The 18,712-nt window shown below is 43.7% G+C and overlaps 1 protein-coding gene across 1 annotated transcript in view; it reads left to right on the top strand.

Annotated features, from left to right (window-relative positions):
• Positions 1 to 5,130: 5,130 nt before the first annotated feature.
• LOC128103573 (N-acetyllactosaminide beta-1,6-N-acetylglucosaminyl-transferase-like) overlaps positions 5,131 to 18,712 on the top strand; it is a 102,562-nt gene continuing 88,980 nt past the window's right edge. The window contains exon 1 of the mRNA XM_052728076.1: positions 5,131 to 6,514. Within this exon, the coding sequence (XP_052584036.1) occupies positions 5,596 to 6,514 (919 nt within the window). The 5' untranslated portion in view covers positions 5,131 to 5,595. The remainder of the gene's footprint in view (positions 6,515 to 18,712) is intronic.

The raw sequence follows: 18,712 nt of genomic DNA, 5'->3' as shown, positions 1-18,712 counted from the left end.
TTGGACATCACTGGCCAGCCCTGAGCAGAGTGGGGGTTGGGTAGGGGGTGTGATAGCTGCCTTGCCGCCACAGTCTTCCCAGTACTGCAGGACATCAGTGTGGGTTTTCTTTAGAACTGAAAGAAAAAAAACAAACTGAGACTCGTGGGTGACTTAGCTCTGAAGGGAAATCCAAATCCAGAAGCTGATAACCTGCAGAGTCCTTTCCAGCCTGAGATAGAGGGGGTGGGATGGGGCTTGTCTTCTCAAATTCCACCCAGACTGAGCTTGGGAGCATGAGAACACATGACTACTAGATGTTCCAAGCCTGTGGAGAGCCGCCTCCCTTCACCCAATCCAGGGAACTTTTTAACCAGGCTTCCTGGCTATTTTAAAACCCTGGTGCTTCAGGCTATTTCCTGTGGCTGCAAACACCCAGGAGAGTAGGAAAGGGCTCGAAATGCAACTGCAGTAAAAATGTAAGTAAGTAAAAACTAAGTAAGTAAGAGAGGAGGGAGGAAGGAGAGTAGGAAATGAACCCAGCAAGATGCCGGTGAACTTCATATTAAAAAATGAGTTCAATCTAGGTTCTGCTCTCTCTGAAACCTCACCAGACTTTCCTACATTCAGAAAGTTCCAAACAGTTTATTTGGCTTCGGATTTGGGCTCAGAAGTGATGTCAGGATGAACTGAATTGTGGGAAAGCTACTCTGGGCAGCCCAGGCAAGACTGAGGGAATCCCCTCCCACAGGTGCTGAATTCCACTTTCAGTACAGCTGTCTTGAGGTAATAAAAATTGATTAATGTCCTTCAGTGAGAGTTTATGAGTGTGCCCTAAGGACGGAGCAATATGTTCATCTGAACTCTGAAACATGCATACACCCTGAGATTTACTGAGTGGTTAGCAGGTCTATACTGGTTCCTGACTTCTTTATTCAGATTGGTCACCTCTTGAACTTGGAATGTGGGGTGTTGACTTTGATCTAATGTTCAATCTGGATCAAACCATCTCTGTTCCTTTGGGTCACTTATTGCCCTGCCCTGTTGGGAGAGCACAGTGTTTTGGTGGAAGCTCCACCTCAGCCCCTGGCACCCTGGCAACCATATACCCGCAGTCTGGAATGTTCTGGTGGAAGCTCCACCTCACCTCAACTCCCCTCCTCCATCTCTTTCCCAAACTCGCCCCCTCAAAGCCTGCCAAACACGGCTCCTCCCCCCACAGATGCTCAAGACCACTCCCATAGGGTATTTAAGCTGCATCCCAGAAAACAGATGCATGGTTTTCTGGTCTCTCATCCCTGTCTCGTCTCTTGGGGGCTGGAGAATCACCCAGAATGCTTTACCCATTAAACTGGGGCTATTTCTAATTCGGTCTGATTTGGTTTGATTTGGATTGCTGCATCAGCAGAGAGGCTTATCAGGGTGCAAAATCTTTTCACATAGAACTCAGGATCTAGAAAAATGGCTACCTCTGGGGCAACAAACTGGCTCCAGATATGATGGGGCTGCAGAGATGGCTCAGGAGGCTATGCTGTGCTCACAGAGGGCTTGGGTTTGGTTGCCAGCACCCACGGGACAGTGCACAACTGTCTGTAACTCCAGTTTCAGGGAATCCAGCAAACAACCTCTTCTGGTCTTCTCAAGCTCCAGACACACATATGCCACACATACAAAAATGTGGGTGAAACATTTATACACATAAAGTAAAAATAAACCTAAAGAAAATATAATCATCTTCATTTTTTTATTATTTATGGGTGTGTGTGCATGTATGTATATGTACCTCTGTGGACATATGGAAGTCAAAGGACAATCTATGGAAGTCTTCTCTCCTTCCACCACATGGGTCCCAGAGATGGAACTCAGGTGGTCAGACTTGTCGGCAAGAGCCTTTCCTGCTGAGCCATCTCACTGGCACATACTCATTCCTCTTAAAATGACTAGTATTATCCAAAATAATACTGTAAATAATCACAGACATTTCTAGGAGGACCCTAGTGGCATTTCAGATGAGGCACAGGGCGCTCCTGCAACCAAGCACCAACTCCCACATCTACAGCTTCATAGGCAAACCGGGCGAGCTGCAAAGTCAAGGAACAGCCAGATGATTCCCGATGCTTTGGCGCCTGTAGTATCCGAAGGGGTAGAATTGAGGTGAGAGCCAGAACAAAGCTGCTGCCATCTTCTAGATAAATTAGGAGGCAAGACTGTGAGAATGGTCGCACCAGTGCAGGCAAGCATATAATTAGGCATTGATGTCTCCATCTCCTCTGCCCCACAGTCAAGTTCATTTGATGTGTGCAATGTCTACTTAGAGGGACACAACAAATGAAGTACAAATTAGAGACATTGTTTTCCTCTTTGGAAAGATTTGTTTCTGTATTGAGGAAGTGATGTGTTCCAAAGCATTCTGGATGGACACCTGAAAGGTCCTTAAGGAAGGAGCTATTTGCATTGGAATCATGCAGAGAAGGCTAACTACAGCTGCATCACACGAGGCCCAACCAGTTCCTGGAACAACTAGAGACTGTCACAGTCCTAAGGATTTGCCCACAGCTCCTTTCTGGTTATTTGATGCATGCGACAAAGAGCTGGGAATGGTCACGATGACATTGCTTTCAGCTGTGGGAAATCAAACCATCAATGACCCTGGCCTCGTACTCTAAAAGAGCAATTATGAAGTCAGTGAGAAGAACCACTATGAAGGGCCATGTGCTAACATCTCTAGTTTAAACAAGATATAAACTTGCATTTCTCTGTTTGTTTTGGCATTTCCTTATTTTTTAGTTTAGTTTAGTCTACTACATTTACTTGTTTATTGTGTATGCGCCTGTGCAAGCACACAAGTACACGCAAATGAGAGGACAACGTTCAGAAGTCAGTTCTCTCCTGCTACCATGTGGATTCCAGGGATTAAACTCCAGTCATCAAGGTTTGGCAACAAGCCCCTTTACCCACTTTCCAGCCATTGGTGGTGTTGGGTTTTTTTTTTTTTTTTTTTTTGCTTTTTTTAATGTTGGGAATTGAACCCATGACTCACAGCATGCTAAGTAAGTGGCCTACCAATGAGCTACACTGGGAATTCTCCTTGTGTTTTTAATCAAAATGTGCATGTCTGTGAGTAGGGGCTCAGATTGAAATATGAAAACGACAGTATTATGTTGGCTCTCTAATTAAGATACATTGGAAAAACAGGGATGTTTAATGAGACACATTTGCAGGCACAAATATCTATCTCTTATAAACCATCGTGTCTGGAATCTCTCACTAAAGTGAGCAAGGAAACTGGGAAATGAAAGCTTAAGCTTTCAGTCAGTGTCCATCTGATTGCTGTGTACAAATGATGTGGAGAGCAGCAGACAGATAGGACACATGAGTGCAAGTCCTTAGAGATATCCTTTCACACTACATGCCATTGGCTACCAAATGTTACGGAACTCATCAGTGGATTTTAACATGTAATCCACTTGGCTCGGACTCGAGGAGGATGGGTACTGGAGGAGTGTGTGTGTGTGTGTGTGTGTGTGTGTGTGTGTGTGTGTGTTTCCTGTTCATTGTGGTACACTTCTGCTTCTCCTGCTTCTCCTGTCTCAACTTCATTTGGTAAAGAATTCTTTTACACATTATCTGAAGTTTATTCTTATGTTTGACCTATGGTGATAAAAACCATTCTTATTCACTATACACCAAGACACACCTTTTAAACTGTTTTCAAATCTGAACTGGATATAGTGACACACACTTGGAGTCCCAGCTCCATCGAGATTAACGTAGGAAAGAAGTCAGTTTGAGGAGGAAGACCGGAAGCCCTTTCTAACCCCAGCTCCATCGAGATTAACGTGGGAAAGAAGTCAGTTTGAGGAGGAAGACCGGAAGCCCTTTCTAACCCCAGCTCCATCGAGATTAACGTGGGAAAGAAGTCAGTTTGAGGAGGAAGACCGGAAGCCCTTTCTAACCCCAGCGTCATCTTACGAATAGAGCTTGTGTAGAAACAAAGCCCTCAGACTCTAACCCAGAGAGGGAGGGGGTTCTAAAGGCTCATAAGCTGCCTGTCAGGGATCTTTCCTCGGGTCTTTCCTTAGCTCCCTAGCCCACATCCGTTCTCGGGCATGCATTGCCCTTTTCTGTTGATGTCCACCCTAAGCTTGACTTAAAAGGTGAGATGCCCCCCACTGTCTCCTCCTCCAGGCAGCTGCTGGGATTCTCACCGAACCTATACTGTGTTCTTCTCTTAAACACAATGAAGTAGTCCTGGCGTTTCTTTCTGAGCCTTTTCATTTTGTTTTATTGGTTTTTTTTGTTGTTTTGTTTTGTTTTGAGACAGGATTTCTCTTTGTAACCTTAGCTGTCCTGGAACTCCTTGCTCTGTTGACCAGGCTGACCTCAAACTCACAGACATCCACCTGCCTCTGCATCCCAAGTGCTGGGATTAAAAGCGTGCCACCACCCACCGGTCTCTGAGTCCATTTCTAAATTCTTGTATGAAGGAGACTAAGAACCTCAAAAGGGAGCCTCAGTTTCCCAGTAGAACTGAAGAGTCCAAGGAGGGAAAATCAGTTGAGGTCAGTCATTAGAGGTCAGCCTGGGCAGTAAATAAATAACCAAAGCTTCCAAATCGGAAAGTCTCTACGCCTGTACTATTTAAAACTGACTTGGCTCCTCTCTTCTCTGGGCATCAGAGCACTCCACCTGTAACCTGTGTGGGGGAACACAGAACAAATTTGACATTCAGTAACTTTAGCTTCCAGGGAATTTGGGGGTGATGGGAAACTTGGTTCTTTGATGTTTGTTTGTTTGTTTGTTTGTTTGTTTGTTTTGAACAATTAGCCTTTATTCAGAATGTCCCATTTGCTTCGTGTGAGTCAGATGGTGAGGTCTGAGTAGGAGTTAGTATGCCTTTTTAAGTACCTTCCCTAGCAGCACAGAAAATTAAGCTCAGGAAAGAATTTGGCTCCGCAGGCAGTCATCCACCTTGCTTTAGAGCAAGCCCAGCCAGTGAGGAAAGGGGCGTGGAGTATGGGTGAAAAACGGCAGAGTTATGCAATTGATTGTCAAGCATGACTTTTTTTTTTTTTTTTTTAATTGACAGAGTCTCTCCAGGCAGTGTTCACATGCTCCAAACTCAAGCGGTTAGCTGGGCCAAACTGGTTAAGCAAACAAACGCAGTCTGGTTAAGCAAACAAATGCAATGATTAACAGGAAGCCAAGAGAGCAGGCAGTTACCACCAGCCTTTCACTGAGAGAAGAGGCTTGGCTCAGAGTTTCAGAGCAATGCATCGACCAAAGATCACTGATAGTGATTTTCCTGTGGGGACAGGTAGGGTCACTGGCCCTGGGATCCTCCCTGGGGTGGGGCAATTTTGTGTAGTAATTGGTTGTAAGTTGGTTGGAGGCTGGGCAATGGAGCTGCTACGGAAGTCTGTCAATTAAAAACGAAAATATAAGCAAGCTAGGAAGAGGGAAGGGAGAGGAGAAAGGACCAAGAAGCTTCTCAAGGCTCATCAGAACCACATCCAGGTGGGATGATGTCCGGACTTGGAGAAAATGTAAGTTAAAGGAAGCTTCGCTCCTAATCCCATCTCTAAAGACATTTTGCTCATTTCCTGGTTTTGGAAAATGGGCTCCTGGAACTACTGTCTTTTTAGTCTGTCTCTTATTGCTGCCTTGACGCTTGTATTTATTTACAACGGCAAATTGTGGGTGAACAATCATTTCCCGAGGGCAATTGCCAATGTTTCAGTCTTAGCAGAAGTCTGTTTTCAGTTATTCAGTAGGGAAAGTTTTTACGCAGCAGACAGCCGAAGGAAAACAACCCTGGAAAACTTCACCTGTTCCAAGTACAGGGTTCAAAATCACTACATAACAGAAACTCTCTCTGAAGAAGAAGCTGGCTTCCCTTTGGCTTTCACACTGACCATCCACAAAGATTTTGACACTTTTGAGAGACTCTTCAGGGCGATTTACATGCCCCAGAACATCTACTGTGTGCATGTGGACAGGAAGGCACCGGAGACCTTCAAAGATGCGGTCCAGCAGCTACTAAGCTGTTTCCCCAATGCCTTCCTGGCCTCTAAGATGGAACCTGTGGTCTATGGTGGCTTCTCCCGGCTCCAAGCTGACCTGAACTGCATGAAAGATCTGGTGGCCTCCGAAGTCCCATGGAAGTATGTCCTCAACACCTGCGGGCAGGACTTCCCCCTGAAAACCAACAGGGAAATAGTTCAGTACCTGAAAGGGTTTATTGGGAAGAATCTCACCCCAGGGGTGCTGCCTCCAGCTCACATAATCGCAAGGACCAAGTACGTCCACCGGGAACTGTTAAATCATAGAAATCCCTATGTGTACAATACAGCGAGATTAAAAGCTCCCCCTCCTCACAATATGACCATTTACTTCGGCACTGCCTATGTGGCCCTCACCCGTGAGTTTGCTAACTTTGTCCTCAAAGACCAGCGTTCATTGGACTTAATCTCCTGGTCCAAGGACACCTACAGTCCTGATGAGCATTTCTGGGTGACACTCAATAGGATTCCCGGTATGTATATTCTGTTTCTCTCTCCCACTCTCATCTTCCTATCAACAGTGTTATTATTATTATTATTATTATTATTATTATTATTATTATTATCATTATTATTATTATTTTTAAGAGACTTGGTTTCACTGTGTCCAGCCCAAGCTGGCCTGGAACTCCTGAGCTGCTGTGACTTCCGGAGTATCTGGGTGATTACAGTGATTAGCCACTGTACCTGTTTTCATTTTCATTAATATATATGACATGATCAATGCTAAATAAGCTTCTCAAAAGATGGTAAAGACAAACAAACAAAAAACCCCCGTTTTGTTTTGTTTTGTTTTGTTTTGTTTTGAGGTGGGGAGTTTTGAGACAGGGTTTCTTTGTGCAGCTCTGGCTGTCCTGGAACTCACTTCATAGAACAGGCTGGCTGGCCTTGAACTCAGAGATCTGCCAGCCTCTGGTCCTGAGTGCTAGGATCAAACGTGTGTGCCACCGTGCCTGGCAATAAAAAGTGATTGAAAATAACAAATTTCTTGGCAGTTTCAAATGTTAGTTTTTTGAGTGTGGAATATTTATTTGTTGGGTTTTTTTTAATTACTAGTTTCATTGGCAAATCGTGATGCCAAACATTGATGGGTACAATGTGTTTTGCTATGAGAAAGCAGTATGGGCTGAGTGACAAGCTCCTTAGCATACCTTGCTTGCCTATCATTTCTGGGGTGAGACCCTTGAAAATTGCTGTCTTGGTTGATGTACAGTTGGCAGTCACTCTGCTATGCGGTCTTCTCTAACCTATTTCTCTCTCTGTCTGGGAGTTTGAACCCTTTGATCTTCAACTCTCCATTCCCTCTCTACAGCAACTATTCTGTTCTATCAATTCCTTTTTTTTTCTTTCAGGGGCCACATGTCTGTGAAATCATAGTATTTTGTCTGTCGGTGTCTGGCTTTGTTCAGGTTGTATAATATTTTCCTGACTCATCCATGGAGTTATAAACAACTGGATTCCCCCTTTTGTTGTTGGGGGTTTTTACTCTTTTGGGGGCCTGCCACTCAGCTCCCAAATAAATCACTCCCAGAGGCTTATTCTTAGTTTTAAATGCCCGGCCTTAGCTTGGCTTGTTTCTTACCATCTTTCCTTAGCAAGTTATCCTATCTACCTTCTGCTCTGGGCTTTTCCCATTCTCTTACTTCTGTAAATCTTACTCTTACTCTGTGGTTTGCTGTGTAGCTGGGTGGCTGGCTCCTGGAGTCCTCTTCCTTCTCTGGCTCCTTCTTCTTCTAGATTTCTCTTCTTCCAAATTTCTCCTTCTATATATTCCCTCTGCCTGCCAGCCCCACCTATCCTTTCTCCTGCCTTGCCATTGGCCGTTCAGTTCTTTATTAGATCATCAGGTGTTTTAGACAGGCACAGTAACACAGCTTCACAGAGTTAAACAAATGCAACATAAACAAAAGTAACACACCTTAAAATAATAGACTGATTCCTATTCCATTTTGTATATATATCACATTGCTGTTAATGTAAACAAAAAAAATTTTTACAGAAGTTCTCACAGACTGGGAGCTATGACTCAAGCCTGTTTTATAGCTGATGAAAAAAATGGATTAGCAGAGTCAAGATAAAAACTTTATTGTGTGGCTTGGTTTTGCTGATCTCTCCCACTCTGGGACCATAGACCCATCCTAGATGTGGGTTTTTACACAAGGCAAGAGGCTGAGCAAATGCCAACTACTCAAAAGGGAAAAAATTAAAACTAATTCCTATTTTAAAGTAACACCATTATGAGGCAGGGAGAGGTGGCACACATCATTAATTCCAGCATTTGGGAAACAAAGGCAGGCTGAGCTCTCTAAATTCAAGGATAGGTTGGTTTACATAATGAGTAGCTGGCCTTCTAGAACTACATTGAGATTCTCTCAGTAAAGACAGAAAGAGAAAGAGAGAGAGAGAGAGGCACTATAGTGTTGGAGAGACGGCTCAATAATTAAGAGCTTGTACTACTCTTGCAGAGAACTCAAGTTCAGATCCCAACATTGGGCAGCTCACATCTACTGGTAACTGCAGCTCCTGAGGATCTGATGCCCTCTTCTGGTACCCAAGGACACTTTACTCACATGCAGACACCCACACACAGATATATACACATACATATAATTAAGGTAAAAACAAAATATTTATTGGAAAAGGGAATGAAATTAAGATTAAATAATATAAGTACAATTTGATGGCTAAATTCCGATCCTTTTAAATGGGAAGTAGATTGATCACCATGTCCATAATCCTAGCATTTGGGAGATGGAAGGATCAAAAATTCAAGGTCATTCTGAGCGACACCAAGAGTTCAAGGCCAGCCTAGTCTACATGAGTGCCTGTCTCCAAAAACCAAAACTTAAAAAACAAAGTGGGAAGCCAGGGCTTCGGTGGTGCACACCTTTAATCCCAGCACTCTGGGAGGCAGAGCCAGGCAGATCTCTGTGAGTTCAAGGCCAGCCTGGGCTACAGTGTGAGTTCCAGGAAAGGCTCCAAAACTACACAGAGAAACCCTGTCTCAAAAAAAAAAAGTGGGGCCGGGCGGTGGTGGCGCACGCCTTTAATCCCAGCACTCGGGAGGCAGAGCCAGGCGGATCTCTGTGAGTTCGAGGCCAGCCTGGACTACCAAGTGAGTTCCAGGAAAGGCGCAAAGCTACACAGAGAAACCCTGTCTCGAAAAAACAAAAAACAAACAAACAAAAAAAAAAAGTGGGAGAATGATACAACCTTTTATTCTTTTATTTCTCTTCTTTTCTTTTCTTTTCCTTCCTCCCTCCCTCCCTTCCTTCCTTCCTTTCTTTTTTTTTTTTTTTTTATGAGCATGTTACTTCCTGGAATTATATTAGAAACATAAACAACCCCAAGGAGTTCTAGACCAGTACCTTCTCAGTTGACACAAAGACATTTCAAATCTGTTAGACCACACACTCATCCCTCAGTAGCAAAGACACAGTGACAAGCTGCAGTCTCCTAAACTTCATCTTTCAAAGCTGATCTTTTTGTTCCTTTTTTTATTTTTTGTTTTTCAAGACAGGGTTTCTCTGTGTAGCCCTTGCTATACTGGAACTCACCTTAGGCTGGCCTCAAATTCAGAGATCCACGAGCCTCTGCCTCATGAGTGCTGGGATTAAAGACATGCACCACCACCACCATATAACTAAAACTGATTTTCTAGTGTGTATCAGTTACTCCTGAATTAGTTCTATCTTTCTTGACACAAGTTCCAAATGAGTTGAGTAATCTCATGTTGTTTACAGTGAATTCAGTCAGTTCTATTTTAATTCGACTCTGAATAGTAGTTGAGACACAGTTCATGAGAAGCAGCGAGAGCTGGACTTGGCAGTGCATACCTTTAATTCCCGTGCTCAGGAGGCAGGGGCAGTTGGATTGCTGTGAGGCCAACCTGGTCTACATAGTAAGTTACAGGTCAGCCAGGGCTACATAGTGAGAAGCTGTCTCAAGGGGGAAAAAATGTAGCTGCCATCAAAGTTCTGTCTGATTAGAGTTTCTTTAGTTTGGAAATGCAACACATACTACAAATGTTGGCATCACGTGGAGCTTAAGAAAGCTGCCTCTCTGGGGTTGGAAGGAGTGAGCAGAGCTCTACGGCTGGGATATGAACCATTGAGACTTGTTTTAGATCTTTGCACACAAAGCGTCCTAGATATAGGAAGTGTTCAAAGTCTGATTTTCTCAGAACAGGAAGAGGGTGATGTACTGAATTAAAAGAAGCAGGCCTCAAAAACAGGTGGGAATCCCTAAGTATACCCCCCTCCCCCCGCTTTCTTCTTCTCTCCCTCCCTCTCTGTGGTTTGTTGAAACAGGGTTTTGCATGTAGTACAGGCTAGCCTCCAACTTTTTTTTCTTTTTTTTTCTTCTCTCTCTCTCTCTCTCTCTCTTTCTCTCTCTCTCTCTCTCTTTTGAGACAGGGTTTGTCTGTGTAGCTTTGGAGCCTGCCCTGGATCTTGCTCTGTAGACCAGGCTGGCCTTGAACTCACAGAGATCTGCCTGGCTCTGCCTCCTGAGTGCTAGGATTAAAAGTGTGTGCCACCACTGCCCAGCTATTAAAATTTGGTCTCTTATTTATTTATTTATTTATTTATTTATTTATTTATTTATATTTGGTTCAGTCTAGCCTCAAACTCTAAGCAGTCTTCCTGCCTCAATGTCCTCAGTACTGAGACTATAGAGATGTACCCTTGTGCCCAGCCCTCCCTACTAGCAGTGACCAAAACAGGAAAGGTGAAATCCCCACTTCTTCCTCCCGTGCTGCTTGCACTGTGACACGGACTCAGGCCTGCCACCAGACTCTACAGCATTGTTCCCAGGAGAGCAGCTAAGGGCTAAAACACCAAACACTCCACTTCTGTTTTTCTTAGAAAGGACCAAGATAAACACAAAGATATTCGACCTGAAAAAGACTTGAGGTGTCTTCTTGAAAAACCTTGTCACTAAAGACAGAACAAGAGTCTGGGGTCATTAGACAGGAGATGGTGGAAGCTGAGGTGCTGGGAACACAGTGGGCAGCTGCGTGACAGACACGGAGCAAAGCCAGGGAGGCAGAGGTTGGTGAGTGTTGTGGAGGAACCCCCTATATTGGACACATGTATGGCCCAGGGTCTCTTCCCATCCGGACCCAAGAGTCTACAACTGTTACCTGTTTATTGAACAGAAACTATCGGCAACACCCTGCGTCTCTGCATGGTTCATGCGTTGGACCTGGACTTCTGTTTGTACCCTGGTGGGCAGTGATATCAGCAAAGCAAGGGAAACCAAAGGTGCTGATGCATGGAGCTCTGAATAGCTGCTGGGTTAAGTGGGTGGAGGTTCCCTCCTTGCTGCAGAACAGTGTCTGGTCCTACTGACTCTTTTCCTACTTAAGACAGGCCTGTATGTAGGCCTGGGACTGATGGTGGAAGTGAACTAGAGATCTAAGTGTTTGTCTTGTTCAGCTGTTATTTTGCCAATGTGTAAAACAACGGCATTTTTATGGCAAGAGTTCTTCTAGTGATGTGTGGAGCTTTGGGCAAGAGGATAAATTATTATGTTGGTCACACTGATTGGAGATTTATAATGAAGATTCTCAATGATGGCAAAGGGACAGAGGAAAAGATCTCACAACTAGAAAGGACCAAGGCAAGTGAGTAAAAATGCAGTGTCTTGGAATAGCTATGAGTGTGGCCTAAGCCGAATGTACCCTGCAAATCGTGTTTTTCAACCTCGACTGAACTTGTGACCCCATGATGTATGGCCACCCCTTTGACTTGCTAAACTGAACCTGTGAGATATGACTGCCCTTTTGCCTTATGAAAATGTGTCTTCCCAGGCATCTTGATGAGTCCCTTTCCACATGACGTGTTCTTGCACTTATCTACCCGACAGGCAACCTTGAGCCCTGAGTCCCCCACTCTTCTGCCCAGTCAGTAACAGTCAATTATCTCTACAGCTATTTTCTATCAACCCTAGCCCTTCGTCACAAAAGGGACCTCGAAAGCCAGTGAGGGGCTGCTCTCGGAAACCCCAACTTCTGGGAGAGACAGCCAGCTGTGGGATTGTGTTTTCCTCAGTTCTAACATCCTACTCCCATGTCTTCCTTGCCTTTCTCCCATCCAACTAACTCTTATCCACTCCTCTCTAATCCAGTTCACGAGATGATGTTTAACTTTTAGTACATCATCGTGAGTGATTTTCACCTGCTGTTTTCCCCCGGGCTACTGATCATCTGAGCCGAACGGCTCCACTTCTGATCAGGTTTCATGGTGGGTTAGTTTCATTGGTCATATGTCCCTTAGCATTAACATCATCAAAACTGACCAATGGTTTCTACTTCATTTGCTACAAAATAGTATTTTGAACCAGAGCTTATTTCAAATTGATGTTAAACTATGAGTAAATAAAAGAAGAGCTTTGAAGACTAATCTTTGTTAGAGGCACAAGGAAAAAGAAAAAAAGAATGCCAAGGTCCCCGTGTTAGTCAGCTTTCTGTTGCTGCAACAAATGCAGATCTTGATTTTTATTGTTTTGTTGTTGTTTGTTTTTGGGGACAGGGTCTCACTGTGAAACCCTGGCTAATCGAGAGCTATGTACACCAGGCTGGCCTGAACTCACAGCTATCCACCTGCCCCAGCCTCCCGAGTGCTGGGATCAAAAGCATGTATCACCACACAGCCCAAACAGATTTTTAAACAATGATTGTACAGAACAATGATTTTCCCAATGTCGCCTTCGCACATGAACTTCTTGTACTTCGCTCATTTACCCAATTACCCATTCTTGTTCTATCCTTCGCCTTCCCATCTGTCCTCCTTTGCCTTCTGTTGCTGTGGTACAAACACTGACCAGAATCAACCTGGGGAAGGAAATGGCTTTATTTGGCTTACAGACTTCAATCCATCATCAAGGCAGGAAACTGAAGGCAGGAACCAAAGCAGAGAACCAAGAGGAACACTGCCCACTGGGTACTCTCCACGGCTTGTCAGCCAGCTTTCTCATTTAATCCATGACCGCCTTCCCAGAGACAGCACTGCCCATACTGGGCTGGACCCTCCCACATCAAGTATTAATCATCAATCAAGAAAATGCCCCCGCCTGGGCTACAGAGTGAGTTCCAGGAAAGGTGCAGAGCTACACAGAGAAACCCTGTCTCAAAAAAACAAAAAAAAGAAAAGAAAAAGAAAATGCCCCATAGACTTGTCTTTGGGTCAATCTGATAGAGACATCAAAGTGACTTGAGTTTGTGTCCAGTTAACAAGAACTAACCCAGCACACCATCAATTCCCTCTCCCTCCCTGAACAGTCCCCTTATACCTTCATGCCTTACATATTTGGGATACATATACATGTAGATGTAGATGTATCCAACCTTCTTATTAAATAAGAAACACAGAACCAAAGCAAAGAAGAAAGCCAAGAGGTCAGAGCTAAGAGCTAAAACCTTACCCTTCCTCCTGCGGTGGTCCTACCTCTCCGAACCAGAGCTACCCCTGTGTTAAAGTCTTTATATAAAGTTCCTGTCCTGCCTTCTCATTGGTTGTAAACCCAACCACATGACCGCCTCCTCACGGCCTGTCTGTATAGGCCTCCAGGTTTTCCATGATTGGTATTGAGATTAAAGGTATGTATATCCAATACTGGCTGTATCCCTGAACACACAGAGACTTACCCAGCTCTGCCTACCAAGTGCTGGAATTACAAGCATACGCCACCACTGCTCTGCTTTTCTATGGCTTGCTAATAGCTCTAACCCCCGGGCAACTTTATTTATTAACATACAAATAACATTTTAATACAAATAAAATATCACCATATGTATATGTATATATGTGTATGTATATATATACATATATATATATTCATTCCCCACATAAGAGAAAATATGTAATACTTGTCTTTCAGACTGTGACATCACTTGGCATAATAATCTCTAGTTCCATCCATTTGTCTACAAATAACACAATTTTATTCTTCTTTAAAGCTAAATAAAACTCCATTGTGTATAATAGCACATTATCAGTCATTCATCTGTTGATAGACATCTAGGCTGGTTTTGTATGTCTTTGTGAATTACACAGCAATAAACAGATATGTGTACATCTCTGGTATATGCTGACCTAGATTCCTTTCGTATATTCATAAAAGTAAGATAGTTTGATCACATGATAATATCTTTAGTTCTTTGAGGAACTTCCATGCTGATTTTTGTTTGTTTGTTTGTTTGTTTTTCCAAGACAAGTTTTCTCTATATGACAGTCCTGACTGTCCTGGAACTTGCTCTGTAGACCAGGCTGGCCTTGAACTCACAGAGATCTGCCTGCCTCTGTCTCCTAAGTGCTGAGATTAAAGGCGTGCACCGCCTCCACCGCCAGGCCCATGCTGATTTTCATAGAGGCTGCACCATCTCTCATCCTATCCAGCAGAGGGCAAGGGTTCTTCTCCCCCCACATCTTTACCAGCATCTGGCTTTTTGATGATAGTCATTCTGACTAGGGTCGGGTGAAATAGCCATGTAGTTTTTGAGGGAGACCAGCTCCCTCCTTTTCTCCCAGGGTACTCTTGAGCAGGGAGAAACTAGAAATATGTAGAAAGAAATATATATATAGAGAGAGACAGTTAGAAACATAGGACAGCCTCGGGAGGGCCTGGGTCAAAACCTACCAGCCCCTTCTGTCTCTACTAAAGGGCTTTTAAAGGAATGCCAAGGAGTAGAGCACAGGACCTCCTTCCAGCACAGCCAAGTGCAGACAATCCCAGGCACCTGGTGACCATGCACGTGGTCAAGCCATCCCCTTATGCAGCCCTGCTGTGTAAAGCAAGCTCAGCTCTCACTAGGAAACCTTTGTGGGCTCCCACAAGTTTTGATTTGCATTTCTCCGGTAGCATCTATGTAAAATAGTCAAGATTTAATTTTTGCTTTCAGTTTCAGAGGTTTTAGCCCATGGCTCTGTTGTTTTCAGGTCTGAGATAAGGCAGAGCATCATGGCCAGAGGTTCATAGTGTAGCAGAGCTGTTTGGCTCGAGGTTACAGGGAAGCAAGGCACAGGAGAGAATGGGTCAGGGATAAAACATACCCTCTGGAGATGTTTCTCCAGTGATGTCCCACTGCGGTGATATATTGTGCACCCCAATAAAGCTTGCCTGGGGATCAGAGGACAGAGCCAGCCACTAACTTAGACATAGAGGTCATGCAGTGGTGGCACACACCTTTAATCCTATCGCTAAGAGGCAGAGATCCATCTGGATCTCTGTGAGTTCAAGGTCACACTGGGCTACATGAGAGAAACAGAATCAGGCAGTGTGACACATGCCTTTAATCCTAGAAAGTAATATGGCAGGACACAGAAAGGTATATAAGGTGTGAAGAAACAGGAATTCACTCTCTTGAGACTGAGGATTTCGTAAAGGTAAGAACTTGTGGCTGGCTTGATCTGTTTCTCTGATCTTTCAGCTTTCACCTCAATATCTGGCTCCAGATTTTCTATTAGTAAGACCTTTTAAGATTCATGTTCCATTCCACCTCCTGACATTTCTACCATTTTCCAATCTCCCATTAAGCTGTGAAAGTGTTGATCAGGTCAGAGCCCTCATGATCCAATCTCTTCCCAAAGACTCCACCTCCCTGATCTCTTCCCAAAGGCCCCACCTACAACACCACTGCCTTAGGGGAGAAGCCTGAAACACACAGCTTTTGCAAAGATGTTTCAGTTCCAAGCTAGTACAGTGCCTGAAGGGGAGGGAAGGAATAGAGAAGGAAGAAATTGGAGATGGTGAACCCAGAAAACAGACTCTATCTGTTCTCATGTTCTGTTGTCCTTGGAGCCAGACTCTGAACCAGCCCTGTAGCATCCTGTAGCAAGCATCTCTCCTGGACCTTGGACATGGCAGGCTTATTGCATTTTCATTTTGAGTACCGTCTATGTTGTAATCAGTTGAGACTGGTGTGTTCCTTGAGCCCAGGTGCCAGGAGCTGAGATTTAAGTGGCGGAAGCACTCTGCCTCCAAAAGAAACAAGCAGACAGCAAATGAGGAATGACACCCAAGACTGTCCTCTTGCCCTCACAGGCACACACACACACACACACACACACACACACACACACACACACACACATGCGCACATGCACACGCACACACACCCCTGTGTACTCTCACCCACATGAATGCACAAAGAAAAGGAAACAGTTTGAATAATAAATATTATATTGCCCCAGGGCTGGAAAGATGACTCAGTGGTTAAGAACATATATTGTTCTTTCAGGGGACCCGAGTTCAATTCTCATCATCCACATCAGGCAGCTTACAACTGCTTGTAACTCCAACTCTAGGGGATGGCCCTAACCTCAGTTAGATGCACATATACCGACATACATACATGTACATGCAAATAAATAATAATAAAAAATATTTTTAAAAATATTGTGTTGCCCCTTTATCGTCTTTTAGGATCTCAAAGGATCAAACAAAGACCAATCCATTTTTTTTAAAGATTTATTTATTTATTATGTATACAGTGTTCTGTCTGCATGTATGACTGCAGGCCAGAAGGGGGCACTAGATCTTGTTACAGATGGTTGTGAGCCACCATGTGGTTACTGGGAATTGAACTCAGGATCTTTGGAAGAGCAGTCAGTGCTCTTAACCTCTGAGCCATCTCTCCAGCCCACAATCCAATTTTTATATTGTATTGTTTCTCTAGCCACTATTTATTTATTTATTTATTTATTTATTTATCTATCTATCTATCTATCTATCTATCTATTTATTTATTTATTTATTTATTTATTTCAGCCAAGCATTTCTTTCTGCAGTGACCTATCTTAATTCTATTATGAGGAAGTTAAAAGTAGATTGGAAGACCCAACGATATGGCTCAGTAGGTAGAGGCACTTGCCACCAAGCCTGATGATCTGAGTTCACTTCCAGCACCCACACATATACACATACCAAATAAATGAATTTTAAAACTTTTTTAAGTTTAAAAGAATAGAGTGAAGAAACTGAGAGTTGAGGACAATGGGACCAGAGCCACTGATGTCAACTGAGATGCATTTTAGATTTATGAGGACTATTGAGTGGGTTTCACAGACAATCTACACATCTGCTTACTCTGCACAATCAGATGGTACTCACTAGTGGGATACTATCACCATCATCATCACCACCATCATCATCACCACCATCATCATCATCATCACCATCATCACCATCACCATCATCACCATCACCATCATCATCATCATCACCACCATCAACACCATCATCATCAACACCATCATCATCAACACCATCATCATCAACACCATCATCATCATCATCATCATCATCATCATCATCATCATCACTATTGTGGTGCTGAGGGTGGCACCTGATCCTCATACAGGGTAGGCAACTGCTCTGCCTTTGAGCTACACCACCAACCCACAGCAATGGGAGTTAGCAGTCAATCATCCTGGCTTAAAGCCTGGCTCTACCACTAACAGTCTTTAGGCAAAATACCTAATTTCTCAGATCCTAATTCCTCTTTTAGATTCTGAGGATGAAATATCTCTTTAAGTCTGGTAGAAGGGTTAGAGTACACAAACTAAACCTGGCACATTGTAGGCACTCATTTGATGCTAAAAGAGAGAGAGGAGCAAACATGGGTTTCTTTTCTTTTTTCTTTTTTTATTTTTTTTGGACAGGATTTCTCTGTGTAGCTTTGGAGCCTGTCCTGGAACTCACTCTGTAGACCAAGCTGGCTTTGAACTCACAGAGATCCACCTTAAAGGTGTGCCACCACCGCCCAGCAAACAAGAATTTCTTACTGTTGACTCTAGAGGGTTTCATATTAATATTCTAAAACTTTTCATTATAAGATTAAGAAAAACAAAACAAAACAAAGCCTCTGAGTGTTTGGTTTTTGAAGGCATCAGGTCGAGTTTGTGAGTAGGACGGGGGGTGTGGCCACAGGGGTTTCTCAGGTGTATTGATTTCTCCATGTCACCTGTGTCTGTATGGTCTCTCTTTTCTCCAGGAAGTAGCACTCTGGGGCTGGTTTAAAAGTTTGTCCTAAGAGCTTAGGTCACATTAGGTTATTGCTATCAAGACAAATGTTCTGCATACCCTTGTACCTTCTCTCCCTTGGTTACGGAATGTTCTTGACCTTGTTGTTCCTTCCACTCAGCTGCCCTTGAGATTCAGCTGAAATGTCACCTCTCCATTACTTTCTCCTTCCCCAGAACCAGCCCCCACATGCTTCCCTTATGATACCTCCATTGCACGGAGTGGATCTCAGTTCCTTCTATAGCATGTTCCTGTGTCCCCTGCCAATACCAGATGTGAGGAAGTGGATTGAATGACTGCAACCACATTCTATATTTTATCTAACTTCATCCTGGGGAGGGGTGCCAAAAGCTTGTGGAATGAGGAACATGATTAGGGAAGGAAAGATCCATTATTCCTCTGGACAGGTTTGCTTAGCATCCTAGGATTTAACTAATCTCAGGTGGAAAATAGAAAGAAAAAAAAAAAAAAAAGCAGCATACTGGCCTTTTCCTTCTCATTTTTTCCCCTAGAGTCTAGGGCCTAGACAATACGGTATAATCATATAAACACTCATGGTACACTGTTTTTACATTGTGTAGGTTGTATAGTCCTCTAGAGCTGGTTTAAAGTCTACAAAGAACGTTTAGGCTCTGTGCAAGCACAGA

Source organism: Peromyscus californicus, unplaced genomic scaffold, assembly GCF_007827085.1.
Source record: "Peromyscus californicus insignis strain IS unplaced genomic scaffold, ASM782708v3 Scaffold_8__1_contigs__length_139910024, whole genome shotgun sequence".
Lineage (NCBI taxonomy): Eukaryota > Metazoa > Chordata > Mammalia > Rodentia > Cricetidae > Peromyscus > Peromyscus californicus.
This window is presented reverse-complemented; position numbering and strand designations above follow the sequence as displayed.